A 21,754-nucleotide genomic window follows, 5' to 3' on the forward strand; every position below is an offset into this window, starting at 1 on the left:
GAAAACAGGAGGAAGGCGGAAAATACACCCCCATTTCTTCTCTCCAAGCCCCAGAAAATTTATTTAATCCTTATACAATCCTAAATGGAGACGGGGAGTATGTCCATAACTAGGCTTACAATTGCGCCAGCATTAAACTTTTTTGACTCCCAAAATGCTTTTTCCCTGCCCTAAGAAATAATCCCTCCTTAGTCACGCTCTCCCAGGTCCGTCTCCTGGCAATCTTCCTGCTGTAAAGCACTGGTTTTTAGTGTTCTGTGATGCCCAGGGGCATTACTATGATAGAAAGAACTGGAAACTAGGAGTCAGGATATTAGGATTCTAGAATTGTCTCTGCCATTGACTAGCAATTTAACTTACAGCAAATCACTCTCTCCTGAGGCTCTTTCTCATTTTTACAAAAATAAGTGGGTTGGATTAGATAGTCAGTGAGGTCCCCTTCCAACCTTCAACTTCTAATTTAAATGTAATTTGGTCCCTAAAGTTATTTTCCTTTGTATTCATCAGAAGGATCAGGCTCAATGACTATGAAAATTACCAGACTAAAAACTGCCAGATGACGACCCTCGAGTCCAATTTCTCGTTACTCAAAAAAGTTTTTAAAACCCCTAAACATTCAAAAGCAGTTAAGCGTGTGTGCGCGCGCACACACACACACACACACACACACACACACAAAGAAAGAAAGAAAAAGAAAAAAAAATCCCAAATTACCTTAGGAAGCAAAGCTTAGTTTTTCCTAAGAGATCACTACTTGCAGAAAAGTTAGGGATCAACTGTGGCCAATTAATGGATCTCATAGAAAAGTAAATTGATTTAAGTACAAAATAAGGACCTTTTTTGGCAGAAAAAAATAAGAGTATCTATCTACAAACCAAAAGGACCATACATTAAGTGACCATCTGACAGAAATCTGAAGTATAGCTCCCTGGCTGGTTCTAAATTAGAAAAAAAATCTTTCATTGAAGAAGGGAGAAAGAGTAGGAATCCACGGCCTAAAATTTGGATTCAATATCACCTTTGCTAATAGTCTTAGAACTTTCCCCAACATTCTTATTCTCTTCTGATTCACAAAATTTTAATATGCAGTCTATGAACCAACCCAAAATAAATTCAATTGTTCTAAACTTTTTGCACTGTGGCCTTGAAAACTTTATTTTTGGAGACAAAGTCTGGCTCTACTGCCCAGGCTGGAGTGCAGTGGTGCCATCTCAGCTCACTGCAACCTCTGCCTCCCAGGCTCAACTCATCTTCCCACCACAGCCTCCCAAGTAGCTGGGACTACAGGCATACACCACCACCGGCTAATTTTTATATTTTTTCTAGAGACAGGGTTTCGTTGTGTTGCCCCTTGTGAACTCAAACAATCTACCTGCCTCTGGCTCCCAAAGTGCTGGAATTACAGGCACAACCCATCATGCCCAACCTAGCCTTCAAAAGTTGAATCCATATTTTTAAGAGAAAAAAATCAACATTAAAAAATTAGTCACAATACCCAGATAAAATTTCTCCTAAGACTACCTGAGGGGAACACTTGGTGTGAAATGCTTAACACAATGTCTAACACATAGTTAAGGATTAATAAATATCTGAATTGAATCTAAAATTGAATATAAAACAATGCTTTACTTAAATGTATACTGATTCTTTTAAAGACCATACTTGTCCTCCATTTTAGGTAGATTAGAATAGATTAGCATCCTTTAAGAAAAAAATATCAGCCATATGAAAAGCAGCCTTCTGGAAAACATCCTCTCTGTCAATCCCAGGACAGCATGACGTATCAGCAATGATGGTGCCAAGTCAAGGACACTTACATAACCCTCATGCTAGCTCTTACAGCTGCTGCAGCGCATCACATCACAACACAGGATGCCTCCCTTTTCTCATGTGAAAGGAGTCAACTTAGAGATTTACCTGTTTAAGACAACTGCTGTGTATCTTCTTTCCACAAAAATAATTCCGCACAAAATGTTGGTAAAAGGAGAAGGAAAATTTGTCTCTGGCTTCTCTTTTTCTTCAATTTCTTCATCCTCATCATCATCCTCAGAATCACTCCATGACACATAATTATCCTGATTTCTATTATTATACCACTCAACGCTTTCAAACTGCTGTCGCTCATATGGTTTATATTTGCGTAAGATTTCGAGCAGTTTGATTACTTTAGGAGTTACAAATTTCAGGTCAAGTGAGGCAGGTGAGAAGTGCTCTTCACATAGTGCATGTATTTTCCTTAGGAAAGTGTCTGTAAACAATAAAAATTTCCTGTGCAGCTCCTCTTGCTCATGTTTGATGTATTTCTGTAGTTCTCTTACCATCATTCCAGCTACTTTATCTGCACACCAGGGTCCCAGAACTACCAATACGGCACGACAGTCTGATAGTATCTACAAAAAAAAGAAAAGAAAAAACCTAATGCCAAATAATAATAATGTAGCATTTTCATGTGGGGTTTAACTGGGATTTCAGTTGTTCTCAAATGGCTCCTTAAATGTAACCCAGCCTTAGGTTAAGTCCCTGAAGGTAGGGGGAGAGGCCATTAGCCTTTTCAAGCTCATTTCGTATGTATATGCCTAGAACCATCTCCTTTTTTCAATAAAATAATCAAACAGAAATTAAAAGATGCAATTGTATGACATTAATGAAGCTTATTTTTAGATCTGTAATTAGTTAAAACTATACCTGAGTCATTTACTTCCTGCCAAATTACATAAAATTCATGTAGCACAATAATTTAACTTTAGGCATCAAGGAAGAGCAATACAGTTTTCCTTGAACTTTATGTACGATATTCTCCAGCATTATATGTTTTCCACTATACTGACTAGAAACTGTGGATGAATTTTGGTCGATCTACAGTCAGCACCTCTGGATGCCACGGTGAGACTGTTGTAAAAACACTGCACAGCTGTCTCTATTATCATTTCTTTTTTCTTTCTTTCTTTCTAAACAGTAGGAAAGGCCTTTATTGGTTGGAAGTGGAAAAGGAGCTAGGACAGCTGCACTGGGGCAGCCTCCACACGCTCTGTCACAGTTCTCCAAAAGCCCCTGTTATCCGATTTCAATGAAAACACCACCACAAGGTCAGGGCTCCTCAATATTAACATCTCAGCTAAATTCAGACTCTGATCCTGGACCCTCCCAGAGTGCTGCATCTTACAACTCTAATTGAGAGCCGAAAGTCAATCCATGGCCAGGGTGTAACTGAGGAATTGAGGGAGAGGGAGAGAGGGAGAGAGGCAGAGAGGCAGAGAGGCAGAGAGGGAGAGAGGGAGAGGGAGAAGGTCAGGGGAGGGAGAGGGGGAAGGTAGGAGGAGGGAGAGGGGGAAGGTGGGGGAAGGGGAGGAGGAGGGGAGAGGAAGAGAGGGAGAAGGGGAGAGGAGGAGGGGGAGGAGGAGGAGAGGAGGCAGAGATGGGGGGAGGAGGGAGGAGGCAGAGATGGGGGGAGGAGGGAGGGGACAGGGAGGGGGAGGAGGGAGGGGAGAAGGAGGGGGAGGGGAGGAAGAGGGGGAGGGGAGGAAGACAGGGAGGGGAGGAGGGGGAGGGGAGGGGGAGGGAGGGGAGGTACAGAAAGAGGAGAGGAGAGAAAGAGAGAGAGGAAAAAAAGACAGGAAAGAAAAGAAAGAAAAGGAAAGAGGAAAGGAAAGGGAAGGGAAAAGGAAAGGAAGAAAGAATGCAAAGATTGAGAAAAATGTGGGCACTGCTGCTCGAGAAGAAAAAAATCATCAGGAGAGAAACTAAGACCCACATTTAATACAGTGTTAACATTCACAAATGGTTGCAAAGTTCTAGGGCAGTGGTTCTCGAGCTTTAATGAATCAGATTACTGGAGGGCTTATCGAAATTCAAAACTGAAGACTCTGCAAACAGTAAAATTCAGTCCTGAGGACCCCACCCAGATGCTGCTGATGATGATGTGGGGCCCACAATGGAAGGATCACTGTCCTAAGGGATCTCTTCTCAAAGCAGTACCACTGAGAGACAATAGGCTCATATCCAGTTACACACACTAGGAAACTGCGGAAGAATTTGTTTAGTTCAAGGGTTTGAACAGGAACTAACTCTTCTGACCAAAAAGAAACAAAAATTGGACTCACTCCTTATACTTAAATAACCATGACATGAATCCTAGCTCAGCTCCTTAAATAGGGGAAGTCTACACTTAATATAAATGTGCACTGGATAACAATGAACTCAACCTAATATGGTATGTTCAATGAAAAATGTCTAAAAAGATTAAGACCTTAAACTAAAATGCAAAGAAAAGAGCCGCATTAAGCATATTTTCATTTCAATATTAAAAATTAACAAAGCTTTCAAAATATAATCACTATACCTACTTGATATATGCTTACCTGTTTCGAAATTAAAGTAGAATCTCTTTCTTTTGAATGTACAGATATATTACAATCATTGATAAAATTAAGTGCTTCTTCTAATTCCATCAGCAGTCTTTCATAAAGCCCACTTCTGTCAGTAAATGGTCCACAATCCACCACAATCTCACATGGCTGAGAAGTATACCTTTAACATAAGAAACAAAAGGTATCAATACTGCAGTAGTGAGAATGCAATTTTAAAAAAGTTTTCCAAAAAGCAAAAAAAAAAAAGGGGGATACTAAAAAAAAAAAAATGCCAGAATGTTAGCAGTGGGGTGAGATTTTAGGTGTTTAATTATTATTTTTCTATATTACCATATTTCTAAACAGTAAATAATGTATTTTATAAACTAGTAAAGTGTTGTTTAAAAGATGTTTTCAAAAGGCAAGGGGAGAAGAGGGGAAAGAAAAGAATACAAATGAGCATCCACTGCATCCCCAAGCATGATGCTGGGAATTTACATACCTTCTAACTGAATCCACACACAGGGAGGATGATGAAGGAAATGAAGGTTCAAAGACATTACATGACTCTGCCTAAACAAAACTCAGGACTGCCTTCCTCGGAGGGCTCTTTCAGCCAAACCCTACTGCCTCCCTGAACACCTTTTGTTTCATTTCTAAAAAACTCACTACAGCATTATGATCCATTTATATGTCTAACTCCAAAAAGAAGCTTCCTAGTTTCAGTTTGTATATCTAATCAATATAAAAGGCAGGCTCACAACATGCCTTCCTAAAGTGGTACTCATGTTTATCTACACAGGTTGAGTGCCCTTATCTGAAAGGCTTGGGACCTGAACTGTTTTGGATTTCCAATATTTTTCAGATTTTGGAATATTTGCATATAAAAAATGAAGTATCTTGAGGATGGGACCCAAGTCTAAACATGAAATTCATTTATGTTTCATATACACCTTACAGCTTGAAGGTAATTTTACACAATATTTTTAAATAATGTTGTGAATGAAACAGGTTTTGATCGCATTTTGGCTTCAGTTCATCACAAGGTCAGATATGAAATGTTCCACTTGTGGCAGCACACCAGCACTCAAAAGGTTTCAGATTTTGGAGCATTTTGAATATCACGTTTTCAGATTAGGGTTGCTCAATCTGTACTACACTTGCCTGTTAGGTCTCAAGAAATGACCACAGGGGCTGATATTCAAATAATTTTGCCAATAGATTTCATTATTATTAGTTTGTTTTCTTTTGTTTTTTAGGTTTAGACTTCCATCTTTTGCCCCCTTAGGCATTTGCCAGAATGAGGAACAAGGGTGTTCAAAATACTCATGAAACTCAATCACTTCGCAGAAGCAGAAAGAAGAATGGGAAGACTGATCACTGGGAGTTTTATCATTCAATTTATCCATTTCCATATCTGTGTGAATTTTTAATATTTGCAAATATCGCTTTTATTTTTAATGTATTTTTAAATCCTCATAAGGAAAACTCCCCCAACTTTCATTCATTTCTAATATCATTCCTTGGGTCTTTTATGCCTTTCATAAAAAATGACCACCAGAATGGCACATAATATCCTAAAAGTACATATGATAATTTTAATAAGAAAAAAGAAATCTAGCAAAAGCATATATACTATAGTTCTTATTTTTCTTAACCCAAAACAGAATTTATACTCAACCAAAGAGTCCTTATTTGCAGAATTAGGTAATGCCTATTCAACAGATTGCTTATCAGTTTTACTTAAACACTCTACTACTTCTACTTCTCAGAAAACCTTTAGGCAATACAAGTGAAGCACTCTAACTCAGGTCAGACAAAAGCACAAGCACAGCCTTCTACTTCACCACCACAGTGTTGGCTCAAGAAGTCAGACACAGCACGTTCTAGAGGTCATAAGATTTATATTTCATATGGCATTTGGATACCTAAGTTTGATAGATCCCAAATATTACCTTTCCTTCCCACTCTCCAAAGAAAATTTTCCTCAAATTCTTACTAAATGCCAGGCACACTGCAGATTTTTCTATGTGTCAATGTAATTGATCATCAAAGAATCCCATGAAACCACTGTCAATGCCATTTTACAAGTTCGAGGAAATAAGTGACTCACTCAAGGTCACACAGCTTACAATTAGTGGAGCTAGTATTCAAACCCACGTCTGACTTAACTCCACAACTTGAGAAATCAGTCTCCGCTACTTATTGTAACTGTCCTAAGAACCACCACTAGGTAATCTTTAGCCTTATTTAAGACTACATCTAGTAAGAATGGAAGGCTATTTTGACATAAATCGAATTCATTGCATTTGAAAAGCCATTTTCCTAATTTGTAAAGGCTCCCTTCCACCAACCTAAGTTATGAAGGTTTTGTGTGTGTGTGCGCTTTTCAATGAAACTCAAAATAGTAACCCTCTCAAAAAGAGTCAAACCTAGAAATCACAAACAGCAACTTTCTCTGAAATCTACAACCCATTTTCAAAACAATGGAGTATTTCCAAACATTTTAAAGTATACTGCTGAATTCTCTAAATAACTTAATGTTCTTTGAAAGCATCATGTAAGACATTCAGGTCAGAACAACAAAGCACACATATTGACAGAAAAAAAATACAAATTTACTGTCAAAGTTCCCAGTCCTTGGCAACAACAGCAAATAGGAAGAGCTGACACATACTCTCTTAAGGCAGAAATGCCTGTCTGCTACTCTCTGTGGAAACAAGGTTAGATTCTTGAACTCACAGGTAACGGTACTTATAGAGAATTCTTACTCTTGCCCATTCCTTTTTACTGCCATTTGTTCACTTAAATAGGTACTCTCTGCAAGGTACTACAAAAAACACCAAAGACTTAATACTGTTTTCAACTAATCTCATTAAAGCCAAGTCAATCGGAAGTGCATACCTGTCTAAGACCACCAGGTCAGTTGCAGTTTCAGCATTACTCTTAAGAATTTTCTCTAGTTTCTGAATCTTTTCTTCCAATTCCTCTGGATCACATTTCCCATTTAAAATGGAAGCAGTTAGTCCCAAAATGCGAGGACATGATGGACAATTTTCACAGAGCTAACATAATAAAAGATACTGACAGTAAAGACTTCATTTTGCAAGGCCATAACAAGAGAGACATCGCCATATTAAAACATATCAAAATCACTAACAAATAGTAAAAAAGAATTTGTTTGGTGGAATGCCACTATACCAAGGACAACATAAAATTACTCATAGAATTACTGTAGTTTGTTTAAAAGATCTGTTTTTCAAAAAGGCTCAATTAGATACACTATGAAAATTATACAGAATTTATTATGATGTTTAAAAGTTTATTATAGATTTAAATGAACATTAATTTAATATTCATTCATTCATACACTGCAGCCAAACTCCCAATATTGATAACTAATATTATTGCTTTTGAAATCTAAAAACAAAAATCTGCATTTACTCAATAGTTTACCAAGAATTACTAAGACTTAGGTCTAAAACTTACCTTCATAATTTCTCGATAGGGGTGGTCTAGGATTGCAAGATGACACTCATCAAACACCAAAAGGTTAATGTCTGACAGTGATAAGTAACCATTTTTCAAAACATTCAAGGCGACATAGCAAGTCATAATGAGAACCTAAAATAAAATCAACATCAGTAAACAAACATGGCATTCACTGCCTGGATATACTTACATAAAATCAGATCATAGAGCCATTGTATCAAAAGTGAGGATTAAGGAATTCATTAGTCAAAATTAAAACTAAAATACTAAATACATATAATTTTATACATCAGAACTAAGAAGGAAATCAGGAAAGCATGGGAAAAGAGTAGAGAAAAAATATCTTGATAATGGAAAGCATGTCTTGACGACAAATCTAAATTTACTTCAGGTTCTTAGCTCCCCACAGCCATATTATGACTGATGAGATCTGTCAATTTAGGCAAATCACAAAACAATTCACACTTTTTATTTTTTTCTGTTGAACTGACATGGTTTTCTGGAAGAAAACTCAGAATAAATGTTATTTTTGTAGCCTATCATTATGTGGATATTTAAGTGCTTTATTAATGAGGACTTATCCCAGTATGTGAAGCACACTAGTAGGCTGGGCTGTTTCAGTTCAGTGAGGAAGCGCCTCTTAATCACTGTGTATCCCCCAATGACCAACACACCAAAAGCCCCAGTACATGCTGGCTACATGGAAACATGTAAGTTAGAGGAGCCTCCAGCACATGCTGGCTGCATGGAAACATTCAGTTAGAGGAAGTCTCCGTCAAAGACCTAAACAGCTCAAGCAAGAAATTTTTCCAGTTTCAAGACATTTAACTCAAGACTAAATTTTTTGAAAGCGCATTATCAGCAAGTTGGAAATAGGTCATAGGAATTTGTGTTTTTCAAGCAAGCAGATCATACTGAAAGCTATTTCTTTTCTACAAAGTTAAGAGCAATAAAAATTAGTAATTTATTTGTTTTTTGGTTTTTTTTTTGAGATGGAGTCTCGCTGTCACCCGGGCTGGAGTGCAGTGACGCGATCTCAGCTCACTGCAAACTCCACCTTCTGGATTCAAGCAATTCTCCTGTCTCAGCCTCCCGAGTACCTAGGACTACTACGCCACCACGCCCGGCTAATTTTTTTATTTTTAGTAGAGACAGGGTTTCACCATATTGGTCAGGCTGGTCTTGAACTCCTGACCTCAGGTGATCCACCCACCTCAGCCTCCCAAAGTGCTGGGATTACAGACGTCAGCCACTGCATCCGGCCTTTATTTGGTTTTAAGGTAAGACTTACAGTAAGATATAGTACATCAGGACTAGCTTCTAGGCTGATTAAATATAGGAAATTAGTTTTCAAACCTAAATCAGACAACCAAGGCTACAGATCATCTTACAAACCAAGTCAAGAACTTGTAGGGATTTATAAAGTGAAATTTCTCTACAAGTCTTACCTGGTGCTTAGTAAACTCTTGGTTCCATCTCTCTTTTGTCCAAGATGCATTTACTTCTAGGTTTGAGTATTCCCCAACCTTGAGATCTGAATGAGTTCTGACAGCTGACACTTGTTGAGCAACCTGGTTTGCTAATTACAAATATAATACTCCATGTAAATATGAGAAATCTTGCCTAGTTGGCTCTCTGGACTACTAATGATTAACAGTCTACAGAAATCCTTATTATTATATTAGACCTAACCAACAATGTTTTTGATAGCCTCTTTAAAACCACAGTTCCAAGGTTATCCTCCAAAAAAATGGCACCTACTAGACTTGCCACCTCACTTTTTGTCACTCGCTTCAGAGAACCCTACACCACCTTTCTTCTTCATAGCTGATTTCCTCTAAGCCACCCTCCTGTTTTCTTCAATAAAATCAGATGGAAACAAGACAGTCTAACATGTATTTAAAGCAGATAGTTATACTGAGACAATCTAAAAAAAGAGCAGTGACATGAATATATTAGTGCCCTACCAGCTTAGGTTCACATTTTATATTTTTTATTTTTATATATAATCCAAGCATATAAAAATCAGTATTTTAAACTCTTAACTGAATATCTAATTTCTAAGCAGCATGTAACTTTATTAATACAACTGATATAGCAAAATCATTAAGTACAAACGTTAATTATCCATAATTAAGCACCTTTTGACATACTTGGTGAAGCTAAAACATCAAGAAAAAAATAAATGTAACAACTTAGATTATGTTCTAATGTACATATGTTCCAATACTTATGTTCCAAAAGCAATCCATTCAAAAGAAATACAGAACCAGAACATTTAAGAGAAACACCAAAAAGAAATAGGACAAAACAATTTCTGCCAGAAGAGATTAAATGAGTACATTATCTGTCAAACTTTCTTCAATAATTTAACTTAAGAAACACAGAAAATCTGTTTAAACATAAAATCCCATCCAATTTCCCCTGCACAACTTGATAAAATAATTTTTTATTACCAGAGTTGACCAAGAACACCGTCCTTTTTCCATTTCTGCTGAAGTCTCCCCTGATCTGATAGGACAGCTCTTTAGTGAGTAGTACTGCAATAAATGTCTTCCCTGAGCCAGTGTTTAAACAGACGATGGTATTATGATCCAGAGCTGCTTCAAGCAGTTCAACCTAGAAACATGGTGAAAAAAAAGTTATGCACTTCTTACCTAAGTACAAAATTTATAAAATTGGATTTTATTTTAAATCAGGAAATTTCACTATTCTCTAAAATCGTCCTCCAATAAATTTACAAAAAAACCCCACAGTCTACGTCTTTATACGAGAATAACTCAGAGGAATAAAATGCCTGCTATATACAGCTGTATTGTGTAAATACGTGTTGAAATGGCATTTACCCTTTCTTTAAGCATTATTTTTGTATACACAGAATACTTCTTTAGAATAACATGAATGACTAAACTTAGAGTAACCGTGGTTCTGCCAGTTCATGGCTGAACATTTTCAAACTAATCTAGGTTCCTACCCAGCTCACTAGGACAGACACATCCAAGTGAATATTAAGGAACAGTGAGGTTTTCAGAAGGGGAAAAAAGAAACTTCACAAATACAACTATCAAATCCAATTACCCAGCAGATGTTAGAAAAGAAAAGGACTATTAAGAATAAAAGTATTTTAAATGAGAAAATTAATCAGAAGTGGGAGGCCTGAAAGGGTAAATGAGTTTTATATAAGTTGTGTCAACTATATGCTAATGTATTCCATTTTAGTGTAGAATGCTCCAGTATTAGTGTTCGCATTAGTACCTGATATTTTCTTGGCGTATAAATGTTATCATGAATTGCTTCTTGTTGCCATGGCAGTCCAAAGAAAGGACCCATTGGTGAGGAAGCAGGGGTCATGAGCTGCAGGCCTGCCATGCTGAGGGGTTGCAAAGCAGGGTTTTTCATTCATCCAGTGTTTCTTTCATTGCATTTTTGTTCTAGCACAGCTTACTACAAAAGGGAAAAAGAATACCATTACACAATCATGCAGGGTTAAAAACAAAGAAAGCACAGAAACAAGAGAAACATCAGAATATCATTCCTATGAGCCATTCAAACTCTTCCTATAATTGTTTTAGCTTTTTCTTGATCTAAGAGGATCATTTTAGGAGTCAAGCATTCTGTACCTTACCCAGTGATTCCATGCCTAGAAATTTGTCTTAAAGAATGAATCAAGCAACTGCACAAAGAGATGTACATGAATATTTGTTGTTGCATTATCACTTAAAAATAAGAAATAACTTTAAAATCTACTGGTAAAAAATAAGCTACATAAATTATGGTATGACTATATAATGGAATACTTTGAATCCATTAAGATTATAACACATCTCTGTAGTTCCTGACATAGAACAATGTCCATAATAAACCTTTAAAAGAAAATATGTACAGCATGATGCCTTGTTAAATATATGTACATATATAAAATATGTAAATATACACATAAATAAATTTTGAACATTCTTTGTATATTCTATGACGTTACTGATAAAATGATAATGTATGGAAGGCACTTAGCACTGTGCCTGCACCACGAAAGATTTAGACACCTGCTAAAATTGTCACTTTATCAATAGCTCATGAACACAGGCCTTTTTCTCAATTGACAACCTATTATAAATGCACAACTGACTATTTAAATATGTATCTTTAAAATTATACATATCCTAGATAAATTAAAACAAATGACACCACTCTGTGAAATAAAAATTTTTTCATGGTATCTAAGCACTTTCTATATTTCATATAGTTTTTCCCACAGATAAATTTGATTACGTAAAATGATAAAAACTGAATCTTTAAAATTCCTACCCTTCAAACAGAGGGTCAGGGATTCAAATATCTGTGTGAAAGCCTACCACTGGCTTTACTGTCAGCAGGATTTCCTCGCCCCACAGAAGGGAATTTCCTCTCTTGCACTGCTTTGGAGTGTTCATTGCTATTACTCTATGAAACTGGAAGAGATAATTCAACTCTGTTACTTAACAACCAAAACTTTTGAATCTCCTGACATGTTAAGTACAACACATGACTTAAGTTGTGGCAACTATTTCAACAAGAAGTCTCAAGTGTAGGGTCTCTTATACAACACAATACTGAATTCTGATTTGAGAAATTAATTCTGTTGACAAGAATTCAACATTCAGCTACCATAAAGTACTATCTCAAGTAAGCAGTGCAGGGGCACCCCACTGCCGGAGCTGAGAGCCCAGTAAGACAGCACGTCTGTAGGCCTGACAGCACAATCACGCTCATCATCTTTCCAGAAGGGAACAAGCAAAGTACCACAGAGTACTTTATGAGATAATATTAACCCATAATTTCCCTGGATCAAAGAGAACTATGTTCTTCACGAAAAATAATCTGCTAATTCTCTGCTGAATCAAAGCCCCAACAGCCATTCCTTTTACCCTAGTACCCAAGCCTAGTACCCACTTTCCCAAATTCAGCAAGCTCTCAGGACTTGCAGGCTCATCAGTTAAACTTTTTTCTTAATACAACTGCCAAGAACCCTATGTGGAAGTCTATTTTACCAAAATGCCTGAGATCAGGAGGCCACTCTGAAGGCCCAAGGCTAAGATCTGCGGGTCCCATCACTGACCTTCTCACCTGGAATCCACTCTCGTGATACCTCCACAATTCTCCTTCATGACTACAGACTGCATACTGTCTAGCACTATTCACCCTTAAGCCTGACCCTTCACTTTCACCCAACCCAAATGCTAATCCTAGACTTATTGAAGACATGGTAGAAGGTACCAAGAAACAAGTCTAAGTTCTGATGATGGATGAAAATATAAAACAAAGGAGAAAAGAGGGCCGTGATGTAAATACCCAACACATCTTCTCCCACTTCCAGAAACCAGGTATGTCCAGGAACCAGCAGCACCCCCTCCTCCCTACAACTGTCACCATTTCTTCTCATATAGATAACATTAGTAATAACAATAAATAACTTTAGAAAAATAGTCTAAAAATAAATTAGGAATGTTTTATTTTTTAAAGCTGGGGAGGGTATTCTTCAAAAATGTCAATGCCATAAAATACAAAGAAAAACTATGAAAATGTTCCAGATTAACAAAGACTATATGGATACACATGGACATAAAGATGGAAATAACAGACAGCGGGAACTCCAAAGGGAGGAAGGTGATAAAGGGGGACACAGTTGAAAAACTACCCATCGGGTACAATGTTCACTATTTGGGTAACGTGTACACTTGAAGTCCAATTCCCACCAGTATGCAATATACCCGTGTAATAAACACACACACGTACCCTCTGAATCTAAAAGAAAAAATAAAGAGACTATAAAGAAACATGACAACTACATGTAATACCTGAACTTAGACTGGATCCTATCTGAAAGAGAAAAATGCCATAAAGGACTTTTTTTTTTTAATTAAAATGGGCAATATTGGAGGTATACAGTGTGATGTTTTGACACACATATACACAGTGAACTATTATAGTCAAGCTAACTAACATAGCCATCTCTTCACATAGCTACAATTTTTTGGTGTGGTGAGAATTCTTCAGATCTACTCTCTCAGCAAATTCAAGTATTCCATACACTGTTATCCACTACAGACCCCGTGCTGTATGCTGGATCTCATTCCATGTAACTGGAACTCATTCCATGTAACCGTAACTCTGTACCTTTCACCAACATCTCCCCATTCTCCCCACATTCTACGCCTTCTCTTTTACTCTGCTTGTAAGAACTCTACTTTTTTCGATTCCCATGTGACATCATGCAGTATTTGGCTTTCTGTGCCTGGCTTATTATCCTTAGTATTACGTCCTCCAGGTTCATCTGCATTTTTGCAAATGGCAGGATTTCCTTCTTTTTAGCGCTGAATAATATTCCTCCATGTGTGTTTGTGTATCACAATTTCTTTACCCATTCATCTGTTGATGGACACTTAGATTGTTTCAATATTTTGGCTATTATGAATAATGTTGCAAAGAACATAAATAGTGATCTCATTCATAAAGGACATTATTGAATTCATTTTTAAAACGAGATAACAGCAATGTTAAAATTCCCTGAAGTTGATATAACTGACTATGGCTATGTAAGACAATACCCTTATTGTTAGAAAATATACACTGAAGTATTTAGGGGTAAAGAGCTATGATACATGTAACTTATTCTCAAATGGTACAGAAAAAGAATCTACATGTAGATACGCACACACACACACACACACACACACACACACAGCTGATAAAGCAAGTGGGGCAAAATGGGTACAGCACATATTTTTGTCCTATTATTCTTGCAACATAAATCTTTTTCTTCATTTTCTGCTCAAATATAAATAAATACTTCATTCCTTTATGTATTCAAAAGCACAAGGACAGGCGATTCTGGCTAGCTCTCAAATACTCCATTTCCTCCACAGGTAATAGCCATGCTCAACTCAGCGTGGTCTCAGTCAAACAGTGGCTCACTGATCAAGGATCCAGTTTCTTTTTTTCTTTTTTTTCACCAAGACTGAGAATCACTCGATCACTCAAGCTGAGTGCGGTGGCGCAATGATGGCTCACTGCAGCCTCAACCTCACAAGTAGCTGGGACCACAGGTGTGCATCACCACGACTGGCTAATTTTTTAATTTTTTGTAGAGACAGGGTCTCGCTATGCTGCCTAGGCTCTAGTTTCTTATTTTCTGCCATCTGCCAGTCACCCAAACCTAAGCTGATGGGCATACAACTTACCCCTGGCCAGAGGAATTGGTTCATGCTCATCCAACAGCAAAAAATTTAGGACTTTCATTTGATGGTTGAAGAGAAGCAGTTGTCTTTCTTTCCCTCTAAAGATGACTCATGAAATTATTAGCCCCATTTGCTGCTGCAATTACACTACATAGACCCATGAAAAGATCCAGCCTTAGGATGAAACCAGCACCGCAGATGGCAAAAATAAAGAACCTGGGTCATTGATGACATCAATAAACTGCTGGATCAACCAAACTCAAAGCCCAGCCTAACAATGGACTTTCCAATTAACTGAGCCAACAAATTCCTTAACTATCCAAGCTAGCTTGAGTTGAATATTCTGGGATAAAAGCAAACCAAATGACACTCTCTAAATCACTATTATCACTTCCTGTAAAAGGTATAAGTAGAAAAGAGGAAAGCAAAGAACAGATATGAACAGAAAGGAAAGGAAAAAAAGGAAAGAAGGGAAAGAAGGAAAGAAGGAAAAAGGGAAAGGAAGGGAAAGGGGAAAAGGAAAGAAAAGGGAAAGGAAGAGGAAGGGGAAGGAAAAGGCGAAGGAGAAGGAAAAGGGGAAGGGGAAAGGAAAAGGGGAAAGGGAAAGGAAAAAGGGAAGGGGAAAGGAAAGGGGAAGAGGAAGAGAAAGGGGAAATAAAAAGGAAAATGGAAAGGGGAAGGGGAAGGGAAAGGCAAAAGAAAAAGGAAAAGGGAAAGGGGAAGAGGAAAGGGGAAGGGAAAGAGGAAGGAAAAGGGAAGGAGGAAGGGGAAGGGGAAGAAAAAGGGGAAAGGGAAAGAAAAAGGGGAAGGGAATAAGGAAGAGGAAGGAAAAGGGGACAGGAATGGGGATAGGGAAGGGGAAGGGGAAGGAAAAGGGAAAGGGGAAAGGGAAAGAAAAAGGGGAAGGGAATGGAGAAGGGGAAGGGGAAGGAAAAGGGAAAGGGGAAAGGGAAAGAAAAAGGGGAAGGGAATGGAGAAGGGGAAGGGGAAGGAAAAGGGAAAGGGGAAAGGGAAAGAAAAAGGGGAAGGGAATGGAGAAGGGGAAGGGAAAGGGGAAGGGGAAGGGGAAAGGAAAAAAGTCAGGGACCAAAGCAGAAAGCCATCAGGCCACAAATACTGAGATAATGAACAAGTACTGCAGCCAGACCCCAAGCAAGGTGAAAAGCTTTGTTTGTAAGGGAAAAGTCAAGGGTCTTAGACTCCAAAAAACCAGGGATGAGCTCTACCAAGAAGCTTCTAAGACTTTGAAAATGTTCTCCTTATTTGTCCTTAGGAATATTTTTTTCACTTTCTGCTATCAGTAAATTCTTTTTGAAACTGCAAAGCCGCTTGTTTCGGAAACAAATTGAGGAAAACTCTGGACAGTTCTTCCTCGGCACAAGAGAGGGAGAGAGAGAGCGTTTCCCTGGCCTGCCTATTTCCTCCTTTGTTCTCATAAAATCACAAAGGAGAAAACAGGCAGGGCAGGGAAGCTGGCCCAAGACCAACAAAGACTCAATTCTATCTGGAAAATAAGCCCTAGACCTCCAATGTTTCTCAGGCCCGGTTTCACCTCAAGACACCAACTTCACTCAAGTATGTGGATCCTATTCCTACAAACCAGCAGGTAAAGAGCTTGGAAAAGGAGGAGTTGCAAATTCACTCAGTGTCCAGGTTCTGTTCCTGGCATTTCAAAAGACAGAGTATTTTTTTTTTTCTTAGCAAACACAACATTTCTCATAAATGCCCTAACCCACCCTAAAACTTTCACAGGGTTTAGAAAAAATGATACGTAGCTGGTTTCTAAGAATCAATCTGAGAAAAAAAGTGAAAAAAAAAACAAACAGAGAAATGAAAGGTTACATTTATCAACATTTAGGCTCTAAATAAAGAGAAAATAGATACATTATATAGTAAAAATAAATATCAAACAATAAAGAAATACAGAAATAACATCTCTAACCAAAAATACCTGAAAAGATTAAGGTTTCTATCAGCTCTCACAAAAAACCATGTGTAAGAAAATAATACAAACTACTGGAATGGAATTCATTAAAAAGTTGATATTTAAAAAGGAAATTAAGCAAAGCACTATGCTCTGTGATATCTAGTACCAAATGTACTCTGAAAAGTACTGCCCCCACTCATGACTGCCTGACCTCTGCCGACCTGTAACCTTATGTTCAGATTATTCACCCGGCTTAGAATGCTATCCTATTGCTGCCTCATCACCATTCACCAGCAATTTCCACAACAGAAGAGTAATCCCTGTTGGCTGAAAGCCTATAGCATATTATGCATCCTCCCTGACTGACCAACTGAAAGTGTTTAATCCTGTATTTCAATCCTATGTGCTCAATCCAAGTGATCCTAGCAGTTATACTACAGAGGCTTGGGGTATAGTCTTAATCCATAAAATGTACTTCTGTAATTTTATATGAATTCTTATTTAGATAATTTCTCTTAAAACTCTGTTCTCACTAAAATATGACCAATTAGACTAGAATTTCCTTGGATATAGGAGCTGCATATCTTACCCTTACCTGTATTACCCACTGTACAGAACCACATCCAGGACATGGTAAACAAAAACTGCAGGTTGTTAGAATGAAAACAATGTCCACCTGAGTGACATTAAAACCTCAAACAGCTTCTATTTGCCTTTCATAATTTCTATCACAGATTTTCAGAGCCATTCATAGACACACATACACAACATACATGTTATTCTTTTACTGGAGCACAGCTCCATAAGAACAAGACATGAGTCTCATTCTTTGCACCTCTTAAATTTCCTGCTACAATGTTCTGTATATACATTTAAGTAAATATTTGACAAACTGAATTAGAGACTCATGAATGTCCACACAATAATACACAGAACAGAATCATGGATGGATCAAGATATATTTCTATTCGGTTTGGAAACACACATCTATCCCACTCCTACCAGCCCTGAGAGATGAGTGCAGGAGAGAGGATGTACAAGGACATAAAGAACAACAATTTAACCCTTCCAATTATATTTTCCATAAGGTTACAATGTTTAAATTAATTTTCATTCATTTAGTGGACAATAACTGGCCCCAGTAATGCACTTTCTATTTAGGGAAAACAAATCCAAGACTTAAAATTCCAACAGGTAATCTGTAATATAAAAACAGGAAAACCTATAATTTTGCCAATTTTTACTTTCTTGGCATGTTTGAACAGATTTTTTAAACTTGGCCTTAATGAAAAGATCTGAATCTCTGCTGGCAGGTAAAGGTTCTAGTTTCACAGATAAACTGGCTACCATTAACTGCTTTTGCAGAGCCAAAATAACTCCACATGACTGTTTTTCAACTATAGATTTTAAATTTCTGGTCAAACAACTTACCCTCATGAAACTAGTGAGGTTGTTTCATAGTTTCCACATATTATGCACTTAGAAATACAGTCATGCACCCAATAACAATGTTTTAGAGACTGACCCCGTATAAGACTATGGTCTCATAAGATTATGATACTGTATTTTTACTGTACCTTTTCTATGCTTAGGTATATTTAGATATACAAATACCACTGTGTCACAACGGCCTACAGTATTCAATATAGTAACATGGTGTACAGGTTAGTAGCCTAGGAACAAAAGGTCATACCATATAGCCTAGGTGTATAATAGGCTATACCATGTAGGTTTATGTTAATTAAGTACACTCTATGATGTTCACACAATGACAAAATAGCCTAACAATGCATTTCTCAGAAGATATCCAGTCATTAAGCAATGCATGACTGTAATTTAGCAAAAGACAAGAAAGACAAGAATAAACTCTCTTCCTCTTTCCACATGATGAATCACAGATTTACCGTTTTAATGTTTGAGATCTCTGTGTTGCTCTGGTCTGAACTGCATTTTGACATTGTGATAGCAGTTTATTGGAAAATCACAGCATGCCCAAGCTTCTGCTCTAAAAATAAATGCAAAAATAGCCAAGTTTAAGATTCCTGTAAACTGAACAGAAACACATCTATGAGAGAGCCCTATTGATATGAAGAGTTGAATAAAAGACCATTATTTTGAATTAAATTTTAAACAAAAGGCATTTAGATTATTTTAGGATACGAAGGCTTACCCTAAAACAAAGAACAAGAGAATAAGCTACAATAGCATGCCTAATTCCCAGAGATCTGGGAGAAATAAAGAGCTAGAGCAAAGTTCAAAAAAAGATTTCAAAGCTAATATAAGGAAATCAAAGTAAATAAAGTCTAAAGATGGTATTTTATAGAAAAATGAAAAAAATAGCTATTATTTCCTAAATTCACATATACGAAAGAAATAAAGAAGGTCACCAGAAGACGTACTTGGCTGAGAAATCCAAATAACCCAGTAGTAACTCTTTAACACAGGTATGAAATCCATCAGCAATTCCAATTTCCCAAAATGAAATTAAAAACACAAAAGAACAGTTACATCTACACTATACATTTTTATAGAATTAATTTATAAATAAAATAATTCAAGAACACTGTTAATGTTAATGTCGGGCATAAATTTAAATTTGGGGTGGCTCTCTAAAAGAGATTATAAATCAAAAACTAAGAAAGCATAAAATGTAGATATAAAAAGTTCAATTTGATCAACAAATACTGATTTTGTTAGATCTGACATCAGACTTGGTTTGCGCTCAGGTCTGAGCCTTCTGCAATGTCTCCACTACCATAAGCTCAGGAAAAACAAATTGGCAGTGGCCTCTTTTTACTACTTCCAGTCCTTTAAAAGACATTCTCATGGAGGTTAAAGTTCTCATTTCATACACAAATTTGTTTTGCTAAGAAGTCAACAAAGCAGACTGGGGCAACCTTATCACTACTTTGGCATATACATATTTACCTCAAAATGCTGATTCTAAGTTCTTTCAGAGTTTCCAAGTCTGTATTAATTCATACCCTAGGTAACCTAAAAGCAATCAGAGAGAAATTTTAGAAGAGACAACTCATTTTTTAAAACGAACTTTAAGAAATGTTCTACTTTTTAAGATCCCTCATAAAATTCTTTATCTGTTGGGCAACAAGACAATGCATGTCTAAAAGAACTGCCCTTTAAAATTGGGATATTATGTTCTAATACAGCCAGGAAAAACAACTTGTTAGTACAATCCAATTAGATAGAAGGGAGAACTCTTGGCATTAAATTACCCTTTCCCTCAGTAAAACTTGGCTTTAAAAATACTTAAACACTATGATAAATCAGTACCATGCTGTATATGAGCATATCTTCCTATCTCCCAATATGTCAGTGCTTGTGTTTTCATTTTTCTTTTTGTTTTTTATTTTTATTTTTCTATTTTGTAGAGCTGGGGCCACCCCATGTTTCCCAGGCTGGTCTCGAACTCCTGGGCTCAAGTGATCCTCCCACCGTGGCCTCCCAAAGTGCTGTAGTCCCAAAAGATTACCCAAATACCACTGCATTACAACTGCCTACAGTACTCAGTACAGTAACATGCTGTATTGAATACTGCAGATTACAGTATGCAATACAGTGTGAGCCACTGCAACCAGCCAAATTTGTGTTTTCTAAGGCTACCTCAGACTTCATTTAATTTTTAATTTCATTCTATACCGCCACCTAGTAGGATGCAAAGACCACGCACACCAACATGTCCTGCTGTGTCACCCTCTAGAGATGATTTCCAATTCAGACTCACCTCATTCCTAGAAATGCCATAATCAAATTACTAAGTTGATAATCCTTTAAAATTCAATGTAACCCAACTATTACAAAATTATTGCTAAGTTATCCACATTATTTCCATTGATAATTCCATACATACATTAGAAAGGTAATATGTCAAGTATAATAGCAACTTATTTTATACTGGTAATTCAAAGCTAATAGGTCATTTTCTCATTTTAATTGATCACTGTGAAGTAAAGTACAAACCTGCAAAATCCTGTTTCATAGGCCCCTTTAAGATAACTCTGAAACAGGCATGCCACATATCAGACAGTCAAGTTTTAGTACAAACTAGCAAACTTAATCCACGTTAGCAACTAAATGCAGTAATGAGGCTGTATCCTTTCACAGAGATCTGAAGCCTAAAGGCACCTAGAACTTTCTGCTGTGAATTTTCAAAATTGGTGACAGAATAATTTCAACTCAACCATGTTATTATGCATCACAGATTCTGACATTATTAACTTTGCAAATATTACCATCCAGATTTCATTCCTACTCTCACAAAGCCCAAAATGCATGACTTCTATAAAGTTCCAGGATAAACAAACGGAAAAAAACCACAATATAATGACATTAAAACACTATAAGCAATACTCATGGTAAGCTAACAGAGAAAACTAAAAAAATGTATGAAGCACTTTAAGTTCCTAGTAACAAAAGTGCTATGTGAGATACAAGGCATTATTTTAACTGCAATCACGCCTACATCACTTAGGACAGCCATGGTATAGATACAAAATACTGACTGTTGACATAAGGACAAATACAAATTAAAAATAAGAGGCATAGTTCTTCCTGCTGAAAATAAAAGGGAAGAGGTCCCTTTCCCCTTTTCTTTTCCAGATTTTATTTCTCCCTCCCTTGTCTCTAGTCTTATAACTTGGCTATGTTTCCTAAGGACCTGAAAGCCATCTCCGAAATGGGAAATAACACTCAATCACCTGGTTTCCTAGGAGGAGATGGGCCTAATCTGTCACCTGACTCCAAAATGTAAAACCTAC

General features: G+C 37.1%; 1 protein-coding gene across 9 annotated transcripts in view; it reads right to left on the reverse strand.

Moving 5' to 3' along the window:
• DICER1 (dicer 1, ribonuclease III) overlaps positions 1-21,754 on the reverse strand; it is a 72,449-nt gene that overhangs the window by 36,045 nt on the left and 14,650 nt on the right. For 2 of the 9 annotated variants that reach the window (XM_034938071.4, XM_055097984.2), the window contains exons 2-10: positions 19,908-19,973; positions 18,884-18,984; positions 11,094-11,282; positions 10,295-10,457; positions 9,287-9,417; positions 7,836-7,970; positions 7,251-7,411; positions 4,359-4,527; positions 1,918-2,390 (exon numbers count right to left, since the gene is read on the reverse strand). In XM_034938071.4, the coding sequence (XP_034793962.2) occupies positions 1,918-2,390; positions 4,359-4,527; positions 7,251-7,411; positions 7,836-7,970; positions 9,287-9,417; positions 10,295-10,457; positions 11,094-11,237 (1,376 nt within the window). In that variant the 5' untranslated portion in view covers positions 11,238-11,282; positions 18,884-18,984; positions 19,908-19,973. Of the gene's footprint in view, positions 1-1,917; positions 2,391-4,358; positions 4,528-7,250; positions 7,412-7,835; positions 7,971-9,286; positions 9,418-10,294; positions 10,458-11,093; positions 11,283-12,143; positions 12,288-18,883; positions 18,985-19,378; positions 19,413-19,907; positions 19,974-21,754 lie in introns of those variants that run through there. The other 7 variants (XM_034938072.4, XM_063596106.1, XM_055097985.2 and 4 more) reach the window with 6 other exon arrangements.

The sequence above is a fragment of the Pan paniscus genome, chromosome 15, assembly GCF_029289425.2.
Source record: "Pan paniscus chromosome 15, NHGRI_mPanPan1-v2.0_pri, whole genome shotgun sequence".
Taxonomy (NCBI): domain Eukaryota; kingdom Metazoa; phylum Chordata; class Mammalia; order Primates; family Hominidae; genus Pan; species Pan paniscus.